Source organism: Lucilia sericata, unplaced genomic scaffold, assembly GCF_015586225.1.
Source record: "Lucilia sericata isolate MDLA Ls3-8-SP2 unplaced genomic scaffold, ASM1558622v1 Contig001845F_arrow, whole genome shotgun sequence".
NCBI classification, from domain to species: domain Eukaryota; kingdom Metazoa; phylum Arthropoda; class Insecta; order Diptera; family Calliphoridae; genus Lucilia; species Lucilia sericata.
The window spans coordinates 10,592-32,791 of NW_023995739.1; the positions used below are offsets into that span (position 1 = coordinate 10,592).

The window sequence follows — 22,200 nt, forward strand, 5'->3', positions numbered from 1 at the left end:
TGTCTAAAGGGAATTATTTGGTACTTTTTACAATTACACGGTATTTTTTTTTAGTTTTCTATTTTAATAAAGCTAGATTAAGCTGTAACAAATTTTTTTGCAAGTGATCCCTTTTGAAATGGGTACTCTTTTTGGTACTATATGTTACTTTTTCTTACTTTAATAAGTACTTTTTGATTTTTTCATTTTATTATATATGAAAACGTGCTATAAAGATTTACATGTGTGAATTTGATCAACTGAAATATTCACTTTTGTTTATTAGCATTAAATAATTCACTGAACACTGAATTCTAAGGATATTTTCATTATTTTTCATAGTAGCAACGCAACTCTACTCTACAACAGGGAAATTTTATTTATTACTGATTAGCTTTAAGCCTTTTTTACATTCCTTTTTGTTGGGCAACCAAGCATATTCGTTTTTATTATAGTATTAGCTATACCCAGTGTGCTTCGCCACCCTTTAAACAATATAAACTAGAAGAAAAAAAGATTAAGATGTTTCATATTTCCTTTTTAATGGGAAAAACGCGCTCCCATTTTTCTAGTCGAAGTATTTGTACTCTCACTATTTCTGTTTCTTGATGAGAGCGCCCAATAGGCTCTAATAGTTTGCCAAATATATAATTTTTTTATTTAGTTCATAGGGGAAGTGCCACGCTCTCTAATGCTTATCCGTCAACTTGCTACCCAAATGTTTACATCGATGTTAAAGTTGTACATGTTTAGCTCCAATAGTTCCCCAGATATAACATTTTTATGAAACTTATATAGGTGGTGCCACGCCTACTGTTTTACTGTTCCGGTGTTCTAGATAAACACTTAATATGGGTGGTGCCACACTCACTGTTGCTATTTCGACGACATTTTTGTCCTAAATATTTATATTGAAATTAATGGTACTTGAGGTGTCTTGCTGTTATAGTATTAGTATTTACTTTATATGGGAGGTGGCACGCCCACTTTTGCTAGATCGTCTTTTTCTGTCCAAAATATTTTTATTTACACTGAAGATACTTGTACAAAAATTGGGCACTTTAGCTATTCAAAAGTTAGTATAATTTTAATATGGGGGGTGCCACACCCACTATTGCTATTTCGCCCACATTTTTGTCCAAAATGTTTATATTGAAACTAATGAAACTTGAGGTTTCTTGCTGTTTTAGTTTTCCCAATATTTCTATTATCTTGCAATAGTAGGTAATGTCAATCATGACATGAAAAATTTGAGTATTCTCTAACGATATCCCAGACATACAAACTTTTATATTTGATTCATATGGGAGATGGATTGCCCATTTTTATCAAAGCTCAGATTTTAGTATTTACTTTATATGGGAGGTGCCACACCCACTATTGCTAGTTTGTAGATTTTTGTTCAAATGTGCCCACTTTTGCTAGATCGTCTATTTAAACTGAAGATACTTGTACAACAATTGGGGACTTCAGCCGTTATATATGCGGAATTTAGTATTTACTTTATATGGGAGGTGCCACACCCACTATTGCTAGTTTGTAGATTTTTATACAAAAGGTTTATATTGAAACTAATGTTACTTGAAGTGTTTTGGTATTATAGTTTTTCCAAAATACCCATTTTGTTATTAGTTTGCAATAATAGGTTATGTAGTATATAGGGGCGTGGCACATCGCTTACTTGAAATTTGCCCCAATTATGAATTTTAAAAAAATTTAGTAGCAAAATTTTAGTATTCTATAATGATTCCCCAGACATGAAATTTTATATTTAATTTGTATGGGAGGTGCTGCTTCTTATGAAAAGTTCCATGCCCCCTAATAATGGATCGCCCATTTTTATGAAAAATATTCATATTGAACCTAAAGATATTCATACAACATTTGAGCAGTTTAACTGTTCTGGTTTCGTAGTTAATCTGATTTTAATATTTACTCCATATGACAGGTGCCACGCCCACTTTTGCTAGATCGTCTATTTCTGTCTAAAATACTTATATTTAAAATGATGTTACTTCTACAAATATTGGCTACTCTAGCTGTTACAGTTTTCAAGATAAGGGAGGTGCCATACCCACTATTGCTAGTTCGCCCACTTTTAGCTAGGTAATGTAGTATATATGGGCGTGGACTATAGCTTTTAACAGACATACAGGATAACACAGAGAAAATTTAAAGAAAATCGGTTCTGCCATTTAGCTATCTTCAAACATACAGACAAACCCTCATCCATTTCTATACTTATACATACATATATACATGGATAATATTATTTTGGCGTTGAACTCTTTTCTTTTTCAAAATGTTTATTAACCCTTTAAACGTACAAGTACTTTAAAATACTTGCTGAAATTTAGAGATAAAAATGTTATTAAAAAAAAAACAAAATGTGTTAAGCAGATAGAGATTGCTTAAGAGAATTTTTTTAAATATTTTTTTATAGAATTATAACAAAACAAAGGATAAGACCTCTTGAAAAAAAGAAGGAAACAAAAAAATTAAGGAATTTTTATACTTCATAAGTTTTTAAATTTTGTATTTTTTTTTTTTAAATATGCACAATTTAAACCCTTTTTGAATTTGTTTTGCTGTTTTTTTGCATTTTTTTTTGTTGGAAAATCAACCATTGATTATTGGTTTTGCTTGGGTTAATTTGAGCATATTGTTTTGCCTGTATTTTATCGGTTTGTTGATGATGGTTGTCTTCCTGCTAGTTGTGTAATGGTTGTTGTTGTCAATTACGTTGTCGTTGTTGCTGCTGTGTTGTTGTGGTTGCCGGGTTTTCTGGTACTTTTATTTGTCGTTTACATTTTCCATGGTGTTTTTCCTCGTTTTTCATGTGTTTTTTTCTTCTACCGACTGTTTGTTATTAGTGCGGCACATGTTTTCGATTGCTGTGTGACACTTCATGACTTTCCACGGAATGTTGGCATGTGATGCTTTTAAGTGTCATTCTTAGACATAAAGCGTAGAAGTTACAACGATACGCAAATATTTTGCTCAAGTCATGAATGTTATTATGGTTTTGTTTAAATTTAAGTTGAAAATTATGTTTTTAAAAAGGGCCATTATTGTTGAAAATTTCACAGAATATACATATTTTTATCAAGACAAATATCTGTTCTCATTTTCATAAGAATTTAAGCACACAATTACTTTAAAATACTCTTAAAATACGTTGATATTTTGTTACGTCTTAAGGCAAATGACAATTTTATTATAAGCGCCTTTAGACAAGCCCTTCAGCAGGCTATTTTGCTGGAGCAGATTATTTTGTTGGGAAATATGTTTAGAGTAAGTTATAGGCTTGTTGGTAATAAAATTTTGTTTTAGCAATTGTCAACAAAATATTTTTTTCTAAAACAAGAAATCTCTTTAAATAAGTAAATTTTCTTAGAAAATGTTAAATACTTTAATTACAGTATAAAATTCCCTTGAAATCTTTGTTATGTGTAAATAACGCCTTTAATTATGCCATAAATAATGACAATTTATGAAATTTGTTTACAATTTTAGTTATATGGCGGAAACGCCTTTAACTTATAATATCTATAGCAACATAAAATTTATTACTGAATCACTTTAAATAAGGTTTTAATTACGTTAACGCCTTGGAGTAGGCAATAATTAGAAAAACAAGTTCATTAATGAATCAAATCACTAGCTTTATATTTATAGCAAATCATTTTAAATTATTTAAAAGTTGTTTGTTAAAGCTTGGCTAGTTTATCTTAATTAAGTTTATTTCCTTAAATTACACTTTAAATATTTTCTTAGTTACACTTACTTAAACTAGACTATAGACAAGACTATAGCCTAGACTTTAGGCTATACTATAGACTAGACTATAGACTAGACTAAAGACTAGACTATAGACTAGACTATAGACTAGACTATAGACTAGACTACAGACTAGACTATAGACTAGACTATAGACTAGACTATAGTCTAGACTAGACTATAGACTAGACTATAGACTAGACTATAGACTAGGCTATAGACTAGACTATAGACTAGGCTATAGACTAGACTATAGACTAGACCATAGACTAGACTATAGACTAGACTATAGACTAGACTAGACTAGACTATAGACTAGAATATAGACTAGACTATAGACTAAACTATAGACTGGACTATAGACTAGACTATAGACTAGACTATAGACTAGACTATAGACTAGACTATAGACTAGACTATAGACTAGACTATAGACTAGACTATAGACTAGACTAGACTATAGACTAGACTATAGACTAGACTAGACTATAGACTAGACTATAGACTAGACTATAGACTAGACTATAGACTAGACTATAGACTAGACTATAGACTAGACTATAGACTAGACTATAAACTATACTATAGACTAGACTATATACTAGACTATAGATTAGACAAGACTAGATTAGACTGGAATACTATAGACCAAAGAATATACTATAGTCTAGTTCATAGTCTCGTCTATGGTCTGGTCTATAGTCTATATTCTAGTCTATAGTCTGGTCCATTGTCTAGTCTATAGTGTAGTCTATAGTCTAGTCTATAGTCTAGTCTATAGTCTAGTCTATAGTCTAGTCTATAGTCTAGTCTATAGTCTAGTCTATAGTCTAGTCTATAATTTAGTCTATAGTCAAGTCTATATTCTAGTATATAGACTAGTCTATAGTCTAGTCTATAGTCTAGTCTAGTCTAGTCTATAGTCTAGCCTAGTCTAGTCTAGTCTAGTCTAGTCTATAGTCTAGTCTATAGTCTAGTCTACAGTCTAGTCTATAGTCTAGTCTATTCTATAGTCTAGTCTATAGTCTAGTCTATTCTATAGTCTAGTCTATAGTTTAGTCTATAGTCTAGTCTACAGTCTAGTCTATAGTATAGTCTATAGTCTGGTCTATAGTCTAGTCTACAGTCTAGTCTATAGTCTAGTCTATAGTCTAGTCTAGTCTAGTCTATAGTCTAGTCTAGTCTATAGTCTAGTCTATAGTCTACTCTAGTCTATAGTCTAGTCTATAGTATAGTCTATAGTCTAGTCTATATTCTAGTCTATAGTCTGGTCCATTGTCTAGTCTATAGTGTAGTCTGTAGTCTAGTCTATAGTGTAGTCTATAGTGTAGTCTATAGTGTAGTCTATAGTCTAGTCTATAGTCTAGTCTATCAGTCTAGTCTATAGTCTAGTCTATAGTCTAGTCTATAGTCTAGTCTATAGTCTAGTCTATAGTTAGTCTAGTCTAATAGTCTAGTCTATAGTCTAGTCTATAGTCTAGTCTATAGTCTAGTCTATAGTCTAGTCTATAGTCTAGTCTATAGTCTAGTTCTATAGTCTAGTCTATAGTCTAGTCTATAGTCTAGTCTATAGTCTAGTCTATAGTCTAGTCTATAGTCTAGTCTATAGTCTAGTCTATAGTAGTCTATAGTCTAGTCTATAGTCTAGTCTATAGTCTAGTCTATAGTCTAGTCTATAGTCTAGTCTATAGTCTAGTCTATAGTCTAGTCTATAGTCTAGTCTATAGTCTAGTCTATAGTCTAGTCTATAGTCTAGTCTATAGTCTAGTCTATAGTCTAGTCTATAGTCTAGTCTATAGTCTAGTCTATAGTCTAGTCTATAGTCTAGTCTATAGTCTAGTCTATAGTCTAGTCTATAGTCTAGTCTATAGTCTAGTCTATAGTCTAGTCTATAGTCTAGTCTATAGTCTAGTCTATAGTCTAGTCTATAGTCTAGTCTATAGTCTAGTCTATAGTCTAGTCTATAGTCTAGTCTATAGTCTAGTCTATAGTCTAGTCTATAGTCCTAGTCTATAGTCTAGTCTATAGTCTAGTCTATAGTCTAGTCTATAGTCTAGTCTATAATCTAGTCTATAGTCTAGTCTATAGTCTAGTCTATAGTCTAGTCTATAGTCTAGTCTATAGTCTAGTCTATAGTCTAGTCTATAGTCTAGTCTATAGTCTAGTCTATAGTCTAGTCTATAGTCTAGTCTATAGTCTAGTCTATAGTCTAGTCTATAGTCTAGTCTATAGTCTAGTCTATAGTCTAGTCTATAGTCTAGTCTATAATCTAGTCTATAACTAGTCTATAGTCTCTTCTTTAGTCTAGTCTATAGTCTTGCCTAAATTCCAGTCTATATTCCAGTGTGTATTCAAGTCTATAGTCTATTCTATAGTCTCGTTTTTTTCTAGTCTACAGTCTAGTCTATATTCTATAGTATATAATCTAGTCTACAGTCAACTGTCAACTGGAATGGAATTGACGCTTTGTTGGCACCAATTTGGAACTGTTAAAAAACTTTTTATACATTACGTACATATGTGTATTTACTAAAAACTCGTTTTCAGAAGATACTTTATCTACTATGAATCCCATGTTCTTTAGTCCTACACCCAATATTTTAAATTAAAAACAAAGAAAAACTAAAACTTACCCAACATTCTAATGACGGCTTTACGTGACTTCAGATGCCTTGATTCTTTATGCATGGAACCTTGCTGGACACCTGTTACAAAAAAAAACGAGCAGGCGCGAAAAATAAAAAATTCAATTATAACAATTGCCAGTTACATGCAGTCGTCTATGATTTCATGCTAAAATAAAACAATAAAAAAATATATATATTTTTTTTTTGAAACTCACCCAATTTTTGTGTTCTTCTTGTGTATATTTTAACACCCATGGAAAAATAAAAATAAATTATAGCCAACATGGGTATAATAAAGAAGGCCAAAGATGAAACCTCAAATATGGGTATATTTTCAGGCGTATCAAAACCACAAAATCCTGACTCTACAATTGTTGAATTATCTTTATGTTTTGGGGGAAAGGGGAAATAAAACTTGTTAATAGAATTGTAGCATAGAATGCAATCACTGGGTTACTATATTTTTTTTTACACTTACCTGGGGGATAGTTCAAGTAATTAATTTCGGTATATATGCAAAATGGTATGGCTCCTAAAAAACTCCATAGCCATAGTACGGCAATTATAAGTAGGGCTCTTTTAAAACCAGTCTGTAGATACAAATATAATGGATGACAAACCGCTATATAACGTTCCGCCGAAAATGCCACTATTGTTAAAACTGATACGTACGTTGATCTGTGAGTTTTTTGTTTGGTCAGGGTTTCAAATAGGAAATAGTAAAAAAAGAGAAGAAGAAAAATGTTTTTGAGTTTATAATTTATGAGGGTAAAAAATATAAAAAAAGGAAATATTAAACAAATTGTATGGGTACAGTGGGCTGAGAAAAATTAAAAATTTTTTAACATAAACTTTTAAATTATAATTGACTTCAGCCAACTTTAAGACCACTGTCTCCACTACAACCACACAACTCTCTATTCAAATGAAATAACTTACGCTTCTGATATATAAGCTCTCGCTTTACAAAACGGCAGACCAAAATAATACGGATATTGATGCCAATACAAAAGCACTTCCATGGGCAGGCCTGTAAAAAAAAGAAGAAAAAAAGTTTGTTTTATAAAAAAGAAAATTATTGGAAAAAAACACAAATTTTTCACACTAAAGAAATAAATCATTAAGAAAGCATATTTTGTGTTATTATTTTACGAAATAATAGAATTTGATTGATTTTTAAGCTGTTCAATATAACAAATAATTTACGATATCTTTACTAAAAAAAAGAAAAATAATTTTTCTTTAAGTTATAAATTTCACACAAAATTTACATGTCTTCTTTCATATAATTTTTTGAGGATTACTTTTATTGTTCATGCAAAAAGTCTGTCTATCGGGTTGTCTGTTTTTGTTATAATATAAATAAAATATACAAATAAACAGAAGACTATAGACAAGGAACCAAAAATATGTATTGATGTTTTGTTTAGGGGGAAAAAATAGCTAAAAAGGAAATAAAGACAAGCCCCAATAGCTACTATTCAAAGGCATTAAAATACATTTTCCCCAACTCCAAAAGAAAAGAATATTAAATAAAAAACCAAATTGAAAATAAAGAAAACATGAAAAATGCCAACATTTTCAAATAAAAATTGTAATATTCATGATATATTATAAAAGTGGTAACTTGCAGTTCGGGGTGTTTGTATCGATCTAACTCTTATTTGGGGATTTTTTTTAAATATTTATTTAAAATGTTATTTCTACTCCACTTCAATAAGAAAATATTGATTTATTTTGAAATATATCAGTTATTGTGCTACTATTCAAAAGTAACAACTTTCTTGGTTACTTAAGTCACTATCGGGCCATTTTGCAAGTCTTTTTGTTACCAGAGTCTCTTGTGGGAATCAAGCCTAAGACCTTCAGAGTGACACTCAAAACCTCTACAAACATTCACTTTATAAGTTACACTACAGAATAATAACAGAATAATAGAATAACCTAATAAGGGATATATCTCTAGATTGCAACGGATACCTATACTCTTTCGAAGGATATTGGGCAATTTGTGGTTTTCTTGTTGCATAAATAAATATTTTTGCCCGTTGTATAAATGTTTGCGGTTTTAGGCCTTTAAGGAATATAGTATATAGATAGGGTGTACCCTTCTTGTTGCATAAATATTTTTGCCCGTTGTATAAATGTTTGCGGTTTTAGGCCTTTAAGGAATACAGTATATAGATAGGGTGTACCAAATTTGTCCCATTGGGAAACTGACTGACTGACCGACTAACTAACTAAGTAACTAACTGACTAACTAACTAACTAACTAACTAACTAACTAACTAACTAACTAACTAACTAACTAACTAACTAACTAACTAACTAACTAACTAACTAACTAACTAACTAACTAACTACTAACTAACTAACTAACTAACTAACTAACTAACTAACTAACTAACTAACTAACTAACTACTAACTAACTAACTAACTAACTAACTACTAACTAACTAACTAACTAACTAACTAACTAACTAACTAACTAACTAACTAACTAACTAACTAACTAACTAACTAACTAACTAACTAACTAACTAACTAACTAACTAACTAACTAACTAACTAACTAACTAACTAACTAACTAACTAACTAACTAACTAACTAACTAACTAACTAACTAACTAACTAACTAACTAACTAACTAACTAACTAACTAACTAACTAACTAACTAACTAACTAACTAACTAACTAACTAACTAACTAACTAACTAACTAACTAACTAACAACTAACTACTAACTAACTACTAACTAACTACACTAACTAACTAACTACGACTACTAACTAACTAACTAACTAACTAACTAAACTAACTAACTAACTAACTAACTACTAACTAACTAACTAACTAACTAACTAACTAACTAACTACTAACTAACTAACTAACTAACTAACTAACTACTAACTAACTAACTAACTAACTAACTAACTAACTAACTAACTAACTAACTAACTAACTAACTACTAACTAACTAACTACTAACTAACTAACTAACTAACTACTAACTAACTAACTAACTACTAACTAACTAACTAACTAACTAACTACTAACTACACTAACTAACTAACTAACTAACTACTACCTAACTAACACTAACTAACGAACTAACTAACTAACTACTAACTAACTAATAACGAACTAACTAACTACTAACTAACTAACTACTAACTACTAACTAACTAACTAACTACTAACTAACTAACTAACTAACTAACTAACTAACTACTAACTAACTAACTAACTAACTAACTAACTAACTAACTAACTAACTACTAACTAACTAACTAACTAACTAACTAACTAACTACCTAACTAACTAACTACTAACTACCTAACTACCTAACTAACTAACTAACTAACTAACTAACTAACTGACTAACTAACTAACTAACTAACTTGTATAGGTATACCGCTAATCCCACAGTCACTCCTGGTATCTGTTGACTCCGGCAACAGCACCGAACTTATCCCGAATTAAAGATTCTACCGTGCATCAGTCTTTTAACCGACAAATTATTTTCCGGCGAATTTCTGTTTACACCACTACGTGGATCCCAAAAGAAACCTCAACCAACTGACCTGCCAGGACAAAGTCCTGCAGGCAACTGGCCACACGTAGTACCAGAATATGTGGTTCTCTGGTTCGACCCAATCAAATTCAAATCATTCCAAGGAAAGGCCGATCAGACATTTGATCAACGCCGGGATTGCAGTACACCATAATTGGGTATTCATCAAAGAAACATGTCCCGGATGGAGTATTAAATTGTAAGGTAAATACCACATGTTCCTGGTGGTAATGTAAGATGTTGAGAGCTTCATATCGAACAAAAGCCAGGGAATTCGGTGGAAAATCAACTGTCAAGACCAGAATTATTTAGCTTATGTTGATGACGTTTCTTTGCTCTCAGACTCAGCGATCGAGAGCGTAAATGAAATGTACGGGATTTAAAATTAACGCCGGCAAAACGAAAGTCCTGAAAGAAGCTGACGTTTTTTATAACGTCTTTAATTTCGGCTAACTGGGCTGCGAGATAAATGTTGACGGAGGTTGATACAGGTATCATTATATTTGCCCCAATAGAACAACCTAGGCTATTAAGAGCTCTTGCAACTAACCGGTTCATTAGCGGTCGGCTGTTATGGGCGCCTTATTGTCCAGTGAAAGTTAGAGGAACTCATATACATACTTATATACTTTCCTTCATAGCCAAATACCGTTCGTTCGGCAAACACTGTACAAATATTTTTATTGCAACACATTTTTTTATAAATTTCATTCCAACATACGTTATTTTTTCAATTTCATAATAAATTTTCTTTTATTGTTATTGATACATTGTTGGTGTTGGTTTTTGCAATAATAATACTATATTGTTTTCTACTATGTCTAAGAATTTGTTTTCTTATATGTCAGCCTTACATGCAAGTCCCTGGAAATATTTATGATGATGATGGTGTAGAAAAATTTTATTTTAAAAGTGTAGAATTTCCTTTTTATACTAAAAAAAACAAATATGCTGAAATATTAGCACTTAAACAGCAATAGCTTTAAGCAGCTGTGGTAAAGGGGTGGCAAAATAAAAAAAACAAGTGATACTTTTTACAATCTTACTGTTTTATTTTTTTCCTGTTATTGGGGGTTTTTAGGAATAATATTTTTCCTGGAAATTCAACTGTATCAAATGATAAAAAAATGTGATAGAAGGCACACAGAGAAGAAGAAAGACTTGTATAGTGTTTCTTTTATTTTAAAGAGATTTTTCTTTTAAACCCTTCGGAATGAAATATAATGAAAGAAAGGAAATTAAATTTGATTTTTAAGAAAATCTACGGAAATTATATGATTTTATTTTATATTGCTATTTTGGCTTCAGGTATAAACTGAAATGGGTTTTTATGTTTTTCTCATAACGCCATTTTAAATTACAAAAGAAAATAGAAGAAAACAAAGAATATTGTTTTGAATATGTACATTATGTGGGTGCAAATTTTATGATTTATAAATGAAAAAAAGAAACAAAATCTATATATATAAAAGAGTAGCGTTACTGACTGACTGATTCATCATCGCACAGCCTAAACGGCTAAACCTAGAATCATGAAATTTTAACAGTAGATGTGTTTTTGGTTATGTAGATCCACTAAGGAGGGATTTTTAGAAATTTGTACATTTACGGGTAAAAAGGGGGAAAAAACGGGTAAAACAGGTTTTCTTAATTATCATACACAATATTAGTGATACAAGAAAAATTTTAAATGCACATGTATCTACTCTTAAAAAGAGCAGATGGGTGTCTGGTACTTTTTTCAAATTCGTACTTTTAAGGGGTAAACATGTGATTTTGGTACCTTTTTTAGCACATTGAGAAAACTTTTTCGGTTTATTGAATTATTCCTATTAAATTACGGACTAACTCCGTAATATTTATTGTAATAACATTTTTGCTATTTCACTGGGGAAAAAAGTACCAAAAAGGGGAAAAACGGGAAATTCATTGAGTAAATTTTTATAAAATTTGAAAAAGTAGTATATTTACTCACACAAAATAAGCTGTTGGTATATTATTTTGGAATTTGAGTACTAAGGACCAAATTCGAGTAAATAGTTTGGTACTTTTTGAAAGCACTACTTTTCTGGAACAAATGAATGCAGATTTGAATCGTTTGAGTTTTATCTGTGATATATAGATTTAAATACGGAACATTTTGTAAACTAAATTCTCGAAAAAAGTATATTTCTAAGCGAAAAGGGAAAAATTGTACTCTTTTTATTAGTACTTTCCACTTAGGTAAAATTTATTCCACTTTTGGTACTTTTTCCTCCTTCAAATGTATTTTCTTTAATATGAACTCAAAACACATGATTATTAAACATACACGGTCCTCATTGAATAAGATTTTTTAAGAGAGAACTTTTTAGTACTTTTTATCTCATAAATTGTACTTTTTTAATTTTCTAAAATATTCATCCTAGGAAGATTAATTTTAACATATGTACATGGTCTTGACTGAATAATATTCTGTAAGTGGGAACTATTTGGTACTTTTCTATTCTTCAAATGGTACCTTTTAGATTCTTTATAATGGTTAACCGGAACACACGGTCCTTATTAAATGAGAATTTATTGAGAGAGATTTTTGTACTTTTTCCTTTTTCCGATGGTACTTTTTGATATTTTTACGATATTGAACATAGATATTGAAAATAAAATTTAAAATGTAGGGACATTAGTGAATGAGAATCTACTGAAAGGGACTTTTGGTACTTTTTCATTCATTAAAATAATTATTTTTTAAATTGTATATATTATTGAACAAAGAAACATACAATTTTTGATTAAATGATAATCTATTAAAGGCATTTTATAGTACTTTTTTCAAATAGTACTTTCGAAATTTTCTATAATGTGGAAGCTAAATGAATGAAACTTAAAATAGAAGCTTCTTACTGAATGCGAATTTAATCACGTGATATTGAACGTATAAAACTGAAACATTAAAAAAATTTTAATCAATTTTAATTTTCTATAAAAGTAAACAAAATTTTGTATGTATTTAATTTAAATTAGGGTAGCGAAGCACCTAGGGTATGCTAGTTTTATTTAAAATTGTAAAAATTTCAAAAAAGAAAAATATAATTAAAAATCTTTGATTAATTTTAAAACATTGCAAATAGATCAAGAAGAATGTATGTATGTATCTCATAAAACATGTTTAAAATGTTGGGAATCGCTACACAAAAAGATTAAACTTAATACATTTGACTAAAAATGAAATACGTTATCAAGATAAAAAGTTACAAATAAAAAAAAGATACGCATTCAAATCTATACCACAGCAACAGTGACGGCAACAAAAAATAATAATAATAATAGTAAAAATAAAAATAATAATAGTAGTAATAACGATAACAATTTATTTTACTTACCAAATATTAAATAAATAAGATCTGACACAGCAAGACTGAATAGATAAAAATTTGTTGCCGTATGCATATTTGAGTGTTTATAAATCACAATACAAACTAAAACGTTACCAAAAAGACCCGTAATTAATATGCCACCATATAGAATTGTTGTCTAAAAAAGTGAAAGAAAGAAAATATATTGAAATTAAATGGAGCTTGCAAAATTCTATAAATCATTATAAATTATATATACTATAATGATTTTTTCAGTGAATAGATCAAATAATAGTAATAGTCCAGACTATAGTCCAGACTTTAGTTTAGAATATAGTCCTACATTTGGTGGACCATAATCTAGACTATAAAATAGAGTATAAAACTGGGCCCAAATTATGGCATACGATATCGATCGAAATCTCCATTTATATCCTATTGAGATTTCGATCGATATCGTATACTGTAATTTGGCCCCTGAATAAACTGCTGACAATAGTTCGGACTATAATCCAGGAAGCTGTTCACACTATAGTCAGATCAATATCCCAGACTATAGTTCAGACTATAGCGTAGCCTCCCACTTATAATTCTGCTTATAGTTTAGACTATAGTCCAGTTATAGTCCATACTATAATTCACACTATAGACTATAGTCTAGACAGTACTGTAGACTATAGTTCCATCTGTAGTCTAGACTATAAAACGAGCTCCCGATAGTAAAATCTAGGCTATAGTCCATACAGACTACAGTCTAGTCTATAGTTGAGGCATTTGTCTAGTCCATAGTCTAGTCTATAGTCTAGTCTATGGTCTAGTCTATGGTCTAGTCTATAGTCTAGTCTATGGTCTAGTCAAAAGTCTAGTCTATAGTCTAGTCTACAGTATAGTATATAGTCTAGTATATAGTCTAGTCTATAGTCTAGTCTATAGTCTAGTCTATAGTCTAGTCTATAGTCTAGTCTATAGTCTAGTCTATAGTCTAGTCTATAGTCTAGTCTATAGTCTAGTCTATAGTCTAGTCTATAGTCTAGTCTATAGTCTAGTCTACAGTCTAGTCTACAGTCTAGTCTATAGTCTAGTCTATAGTCTAGTCTACAGTCTAGTCTACAGTCTAGTCTATAGTCTAGTCTATAGTCTAGTCTACAGTCTAGTCTACAGTCTAGTCTATAGTCTAGTCTATAGTCTATTTTATAGTTTAGTCTATAGTCTAGTCTATAGTTTAGTCTATAGTTTAGTCTATAGTCTAGTCTATAGTCTAGTCTATAGTCTAGTCTAGTCTATAGTCTCGTCTATAGTCTCGTCTATAGTCTCGTCTATAGTCTCGTCTATAGTCTCGTCTACAGTCTAGTCTATAGTCTCGTCTATAGTCTAGTCTATAGTCTAGTCTATAGTCTAGTCTATGGTCTAGTCAATAGTCTAGTCTATAGTCTAGTCTATGGTCTAGTCAATAGTCTAGTCTATAGTCTAATCTATAGTCTAATCTATAGTCTAGTCTATAGTCTAGTCTATAGTCTAGTCTATCTAGTCATAGTCTAGTCTATAGTCTAGTCTATAGTCTAGTCTATAGTCTAGTCTATAGTCTAGTCTATAGTCTAGTCTATAGTCTAGTCTATAGTCTAGTCTATAGTCTAGTCTATAGTCTAGTCTATAGTCTAGTCTATAGTCTAGTCTATAGTCTAGTCATATAGTCTAGTCTATAGTCTAGTCTATAGTCTAGTCTATAGTCTAGTCTAGTCTAGTCATAGTCTAGTCTATAGTCTAGTCTAATAGTCTAGTCATAGTCTAGTCTATAGTCTAGTCTATAGTCTAGTCTATAGTCTAGTCCTATAGTCTAGTCTATAGTCTAGTCTATAGTCTAGTCCATAGTCTAGTCTATAGTCTAGTCTATAGTCTAGTCAATAGTCTAGTCAATAGTCTAGTCTATAGTCTAGTCAATAGTCTAGTCAATAGTCTAGTCTATAGTCTAGTCAATAGTCTAGTCTATAGTCTAGTCTATAGTCTAGTCTATAGTCTAGTCTATAGTCTAGTCTATAGTCTAGTCTATAGTCTAGTCTATAGTCTATCTATAGTCTAGTCTATAGTCTAGTCTATAGTCTAGTCTATAGTCTAGTCTATAGTCTAGTCTATAGTCTAGTCTATAGTCTAGTCTATAGTCTAGTCTATAGTCTAGTCTATAGTCTAGTCTATAGTCTAGTCTATAGTCTAGTCTATAGTCTAGTCTATAGTCTAGTCTATAGTCTAGTCTATAGTCTAGTCTATAGTCTAGTCTATAGTCTAGTCTATAGTCTAGTCTATAGTCTAGTCTATAGTCTAGTCTATAGTCTAGTCTATAGTCTAGTCTATAGTCTAGTCTACAGTCTAGTCTAAGTCTAGTCTATAGTCTAGTCTATAGTCTAGTCTACAGTCTAGTCTACAGTCTAGTCTATAGTCTAGTCTATAGTCTAGTCTACAGTCTAGTCTACAGTCTAGTCTATAGTCTAGTCTATAGTCTAGTTTATAGTTTAGTCTATAGTCTAGTCTATAGTTTAGTCTATAGTTTAGTCTATAGTCTAGTCTATAGTCTAGTCTATAGTCTAGTCTAGTCTATAGTCTCGTCTATAGTCTCGTCTATAGTCTCGTCTATAGTCTCGTCTACAGTCTAGTCTATAGTCTCGTCTATAGTCTAGTCTATAGTCTAGTCTATAGTCTAGTCTATGGTCTAGTCAATAGTCTAGTCTATAGTCTAGTCTATGGTCTAGTCAATAGTCTAGTCTATAGTCTAATCTATAGTCTAGTCTACAGTCTAGTCTATAGTCTAGTCTATAGTCTAGTCTACAGTCTAGTCTACAGTCTAGTCTATAGTCTAGTCTATAGTCTAGTCTACAGTCTAGTCTACAGTCTAGTCTATAGTCTAGTCTATAGTCTAGTTTATAGTTTAGTCTATAGTCTAGTCTATAGTTTAGTCTATAGTTTAGTCTATAGTCTAGTCTATAGTCTAGTCTATAGTCTAGTCTACAGTCTAGTCTACAGTCTAGTCTATAGTCTAGTCTATAGTCTAGTCTACAGTCTAGTCTACAGTCTAGTCTATAGTCTAGTCTATAGTCTAGTCTACAGTCTAGTCTACAGTCTAGTCTATAGTCTAGTCTATAGTCTAGTTTATAGTTTAGTCTATAGTCTAGTCTATAGTTTAGTCTATAGTTTAGTCTATAGTCTAGTCTATAGTCTAGTCTATAGTCTAGTCTAGTCTATAGTCTCGTCTATAGTCTCGTCTATAGTCTCGTCTATAGTCTCGTCTATGGTCTCGTCTATAGTCTCGTCTACAGTCTAGTCTATAGTCTCGTCTATAGTCTAGTCTATAGTCTAGTCTATAGTCTAGTCTATGGTCTAGTCAATAGTCTAGTCTATAGTCTAGTCTATGGTCTAGTCAATAGTCTAGTCTATAGTCTAATCTATAGTCTAATCTATAGTCTAGTCTATAGTCTAGTCTATAGTCTAGTCTATAGTCTAGTCCATAGTCTAGTCTATAGTCTAGTCTATAGTCTAGTCTATAGTCTAGTCTATAGTCTAGTCTATAGTCTAGTCTATAGTCTAGTCTATAGTCTAGTCTATAGTCTAGTCTATAGTCTAGTCTATAGTCTAGTCTATAGTCTAGTCTATAGTCTAGTCAATAGTCTAGTCTATAGTCTAGTCTATAGTCTAGTCTATAGTCTAGTCTAGTCTATAGTCTCGTCTATAGTCTCGTCTATAGTCTCGTCTATAGTCTCGTCTATAGTCTCGTCTATAGTCTCGTCTACAGTCTAGTCTATAGTCCTCGTCTATAGTCTAGTCTATAGTCTAGTCTATAGTCTAGTCTATGGTCTAGTCAATAGTCTAGTCTATAGTCTAGTCTATGGTCTAGTCAATAGTCTAGTCTATAGTCTAATCTATAGTCTAATCTATAGTCTAGTCTATAGTCTAGTCTATAGTCTAGTCTATAGTCTAGTCCATAGTCTAGTCTATAGTCTAGTCTATAGTCTAGTCTATAGTCTAGTCTATAGTCTAGTCTATAGTCTAGTCTATAGTCTAGTCTATAGTCTAGTCTATAGTCTAGTCTATAGTCTAGTCTATAGTCTAGTCTATAGTCTAGTCATAGTCTAGTCAATAGTCTAGTCTATAGTCTAGTCTATAGTCTAGTCTATAGTCTAGTCTATAGTCTAGTCTATAGTCTAGTCTATAGTCTAGTCTATAGTCTAGTCTATAGTCTAGTCTATAGTCTAGTCTATAGTCTAGTCTATAGTCTAGTCTATAGTCTAGTCTATAGTCTAGTCTATAGTCTAGTCTATAGTCTAGTCTATAGTCTAGTCTATAGTCTAGTCTATAGTCTAGTCTATAGTCTAGTCTATAGTCTAGTCTATAGTCTAGTCTATAGTCTAGTCTATAGTCTAGTCTATAGTCTAGTCTATAGTCTAGTCTATAGTCTAGTCTATAGTCTAGTCTATAGTCTAGTCTATAGTCTAGTCTATAGTCTAGTCTATAGTCTAGTCTATAGTCTAGTCTATAGTCTAGTCTATAGTATAGTCTATAGTATAGTCTATAGTCTAGTCTATAGTCTAGTCTAGTCTAGTCTATAGTCTATCTATAGTCTAGTCTATAGTCTAGTCTATAGTCTAGTCTATAGTCTAGTCTATAGTCTAGTCTATAGTCTAGTCTAGTCTAGTCTATAGTCTAGTCTATAGTCTAGTCTATAGTCTAGTCTATAGTCTAGTCTATAGTCTAGTCTATAGTCTAGTCTATAGTCTAGTCTATAGTCTAGTCTATAGTCTAGTCTATAGTCTAGTCTATAGTCTATAGTCTATCTATAGTCTAGTCTATAGTCTAGTCTATAGTCTAGTCTATAGTCTAGTCTATAGTCTAGTCTATAGTCTAGTCTATAGTCTAGTCTATAGTCTAGTCTATAGTCTAGTCTATAGTCTAGTCTATAGTCTAGTCTATAGTCTAGTCTATAGTCTAGTCTATAGTCTAGTCTATAGTCTAGTCTATAGTCTAGTCTATAGTCTAGTCTATAGTCTAGTCTATAGTCTCGTCTATAGTCTAGTCTATAGTCTAGTCTATAGTCTAGTCTATAGTCTAGTCTATAGTCTAGTCTATAGTCTAGTCTAGTCTATAGTCTAGTCTATAGTCTAGTCTATAGTCTAGTCTATAGTCTAGTCTATAGTCTAGTCTATAGTCTAGTCTATATCTAGTCTATAGTCTAGTCTATAGTCTAGTCTATAGTCTAGTCTATAGTCTAGTCTATAGTCTAGTCTATAGTCTAGTCTATACTCTAGTCTATAGTCTAGTCTATAGTCTAGTCTATAGTCTAGTCTATAGTTTAGTCTATAGTTTAGTCTATAGTCTAGTCTATAGTCTCTCTATAGTCTAGTCTATAGTCTAGTCTAGTCTAGTCTAAGTCTAGTCGATAGTCTAGTCTAGTAGTCTATAGTCTAGTCTATAGCTCTAGTCTATAGTCTAGTCATAGTCTTTGTCTATACTCTAGTCTAGTCTAGTCCATATTCTAGTCTATAGTAGTCTAAGTCTAGTAGTCTAGTCTATAGTCCTGTCGATAGTCTAGTCTATGGCCTACTATATAGTATAGTCTAGTCTATAGTCCTGTCGATAGTCTAGTCTATTGTCTAGTCTATTGTCCAGCCTAGTCTATAGTTTAGTCTACAGTCTATAGTCTGCTCTATATTCTAGTCTATAGTCTAGTCTTTGGTCTAGTCTATAGTCTAGTCTTTGGTCTAGTCTAGAAATAAAAGATATCTAGAACTTTATAAAATACATAAAATACTTATTTTAATTAAAGTGATTTTGCTTCTAAAGTGACCAAAAAAGTGACAACTTAAAACATTTCATATCTACCCAATCGTTACATTTATAATGAAACCTTCTACATCCCACACTTATCGACCAATAAAATATAAAAAAGGAATTTTGCCATAATTCCTGCCATATAAAAAAGGATTTTAAAATTCTAACAATTTTAACCAAAACGATATAAAAGAACAAAAAGGAATATATAAATGAAAACAATATAGAACAAAAATTTAATGAAAGGTGGTAAATGAGTGAAATAAAAGAAATTTTCCATTGTATTGGGAATTTAGAATATTTTTTTGGGAGAAAATTTATGTGGTTTTTCATTTTTATTGTTATGTGAAACAATGTTTAAACAATCAACTTTAATAAAACTCATGTTGTTTTATTACACATTTTTTATACAAAATTTTTTCAACAAAAATTTTATAATTTTTTTTTTTTTTGCACAATGAAAATGAAAAATAATGTTATTTAACTTATGAGGAAAATTATTGCAAATGAAAACATTTTTCTAAGAGCCTTTTTAAGAGCAAATTTGTATGTTAACTGTCACCAAGTTTGAAAAAGCGTAAAAGGTCATAAAAAACATTAAAACATATTTAAATATGTCCTTAAAATATAACCAGCTATTATAATGAAAAAAAAACTGAACAATTCAAAATTAAAACAATTATTATTAGCATTGTCTGTCGGTTGTTGGTTTCCGCCTCGTTCTTTGTTTTACATGCCCTTTATATACATATAAGTTCACCATATAGGGGGGGCTTTTTTGGGGGAGGCCTTAAGACATTAAATACATTTGTGTTTCTTTTCATTTGTTTGTTTACTTGCCTGCCTGTCGTTTTTTAACAAAACAATAAAATAAAAAACGATTTTATTTTTACCGAAAAAAAAAAAAATGGCAAAAATAGAAAATTGCATATTCATTTTCCAAACAAAAGAAGCCTTTAATAATACAAACAGGACTTTATTTAAGTACCTCGCAAAAAAGTGCAAAACAAAGACCCCAAAAATAAAACCCTAAAATACGCAAATAAATAAACAATTCATATTGAAAAGAACTGTTTTTAGGGGATTTTTTTATTTTTGGTATTTATTGTTTAACTTCATGCAAAGTCATATAGGGGGAAGGGATCAGAGGCTCTTAAAGTATTAAATAAAGTAGGAATCGTAAAACGTATGGACAGACACGTTCTACAATGTCATACCGTAGATTTTCGAATGTCAATCATGAACCGATCCTTTATTAAACGATAGTGTTTGAGCTAATGTGATGGATAAATTCTCAGCCCAGATTCGGCTTCAGCGTCGCTCAATCCTTCTCATATCCAAAAGTATAAATTGGTCTCCATATTTATAGATCTACAGTCAATAGTTTTGACTATAGTCAAGACTATAGACTGGTCTATAGTCAAGACTATAGACTGGTCTATAGTCAAGACTATAGACTGGTCTATAGTCAATACTATAGACTGGTTTATAGTCAAGACTATAGACTGGTCTATAGTCAAGACTATAGACTGGTCTATAGTCAAGACTATAGACTGGTCTATAGTCCATACTAAAGACTGATTTATAGTCAAGACTATGGACTGTTCTATAGTCAAGACTATAGACTGTTCTATAGTCAAGACTACAGACTGGTCTATAGTCAAGACTATAGACTGGTCAAGACTATAGACTGGTCTATAGTCAAGACTATAGACTGGTCAAGACTATAGACTGGTCTATAGTCAAGACTATAGACTGGTCTATAGTCCATACTAAAGACTGATTTATAGTCAAGACTATGGACTGTTCTATAGTCAAGACTATAGACTGTTCTATAGTCAAGACTATATACTGTTCTATAGTCAAGACTATTAACTGGTCTATAGTCAAGACTATAGACTGTTCTATAGTCAAGACTACAGACAGGTCTATAGTCAAGACTACATACTGGTCTATAGTCAAGACTACATACTGGTCTATAGTCAAGACTATAGACTGGTCTATAGTCAAGACTACATACTGGTCTATAGTCAAGACTATAGACTGGTCTATAGTCAAGACTATAGACTGGTCTATAGTCAAGACTATATACTGTTCTATAGTCAATACTATAGACTGGTCTATAGTCCATACCATAGATTGGTCTATAGTTCAGACTATAGACTGTTCCATTGTCAAGACTATAGACTGGTCTATAGTACAGACTATAGACTAATCTATAGTCAAGACTATAGTCTGGTCAATAGTCAAGGTTATAGTTTAATCTATAGTCAAAACTATAGACTAGTCAAGACTATAGATCAAGACTATAGATCTATAGACAAGAATATAGACTGATCTATAATCAAGATTTTAGACTGAGCTATAGTTAAGACTTCAGGTTGGTTTATAGTCAATGCTCTAGACTGTTCCATAGTCATGACTTTTAACTGGTCTATAGAATGAACTATAGTGAATACTATTGACTGATCCATAATAAAGACTATTGACTGTACGTTGTACTTAAATCATTTTAAAATTGGAAACTTTTGCAGCTAGTTTTAAAACTACCCACAGTTTGAGTATCTCTGACAGCTAAAACATTAATATCATTTAGAATTGTTGGGGAGTAAATATGTATGTATAGGAGCGAATAAATTTTGATATACAATGTTAAATAATTTTTTATCTTTTTTTCGAAATGTCATGAATTTGTAATTTTTATTCAATTCAAAATTAATTTACAACTTGTTGGTTAAACAATTTCAATTTCAAAAGTATTAAAAGTTAAGCATTTCAAAAGTAAATTAAGTGTTAGAAAAATATGTATTTAAATAACAAAAAGATAGATGCTATAAGATTAAAATGCATGACAAGTTGGGATCTTAAAATGTGACAAAAATTATTTATTACAACTGCATGATTAATTAGAAGAATTTTATTTATGGTAAACAATTAAGAAATATTTAGGGTCATAGTAGTAGGTTTATGATCCAAAGTTTAAAGTTTTATTATAATAAAATTTAATTTTATTGTGATAAATAAAATTTAAATTCTACTGGTTTTTTATTACATATTATGTTTAAAAGAAAGGAAAACAACGTTTAAA

General features: G+C 30.9%; 1 protein-coding gene across 1 annotated transcript in view; it reads right to left on the bottom strand.

Moving 5' to 3' along the window:
* Window positions 1-6,392: 6,392 nt before the first annotated feature.
* LOC119612847 (neuropeptides capa receptor) overlaps window positions 6,393-22,200 on the bottom strand; it is a gene marked incomplete at its 3' end in the record, with an annotated part of 29,246 nt that continues 13,438 nt past the window's right edge. Inside the window, exons 3-7 of the mRNA XM_037968719.1 lie at window positions 13,329-13,479; window positions 7,326-7,416; window positions 6,865-7,064; window positions 6,602-6,769; window positions 6,393-6,464 (exon numbers count right to left, since the gene is read on the bottom strand). Coding sequence (XP_037824647.1) covers window positions 6,393-6,464; window positions 6,602-6,769; window positions 6,865-7,064; window positions 7,326-7,416; window positions 13,329-13,479 — 682 coding nt within the window. The remainder of the gene's footprint in view (window positions 6,465-6,601; window positions 6,770-6,864; window positions 7,065-7,325; window positions 7,417-13,328; window positions 13,480-22,200) is intronic.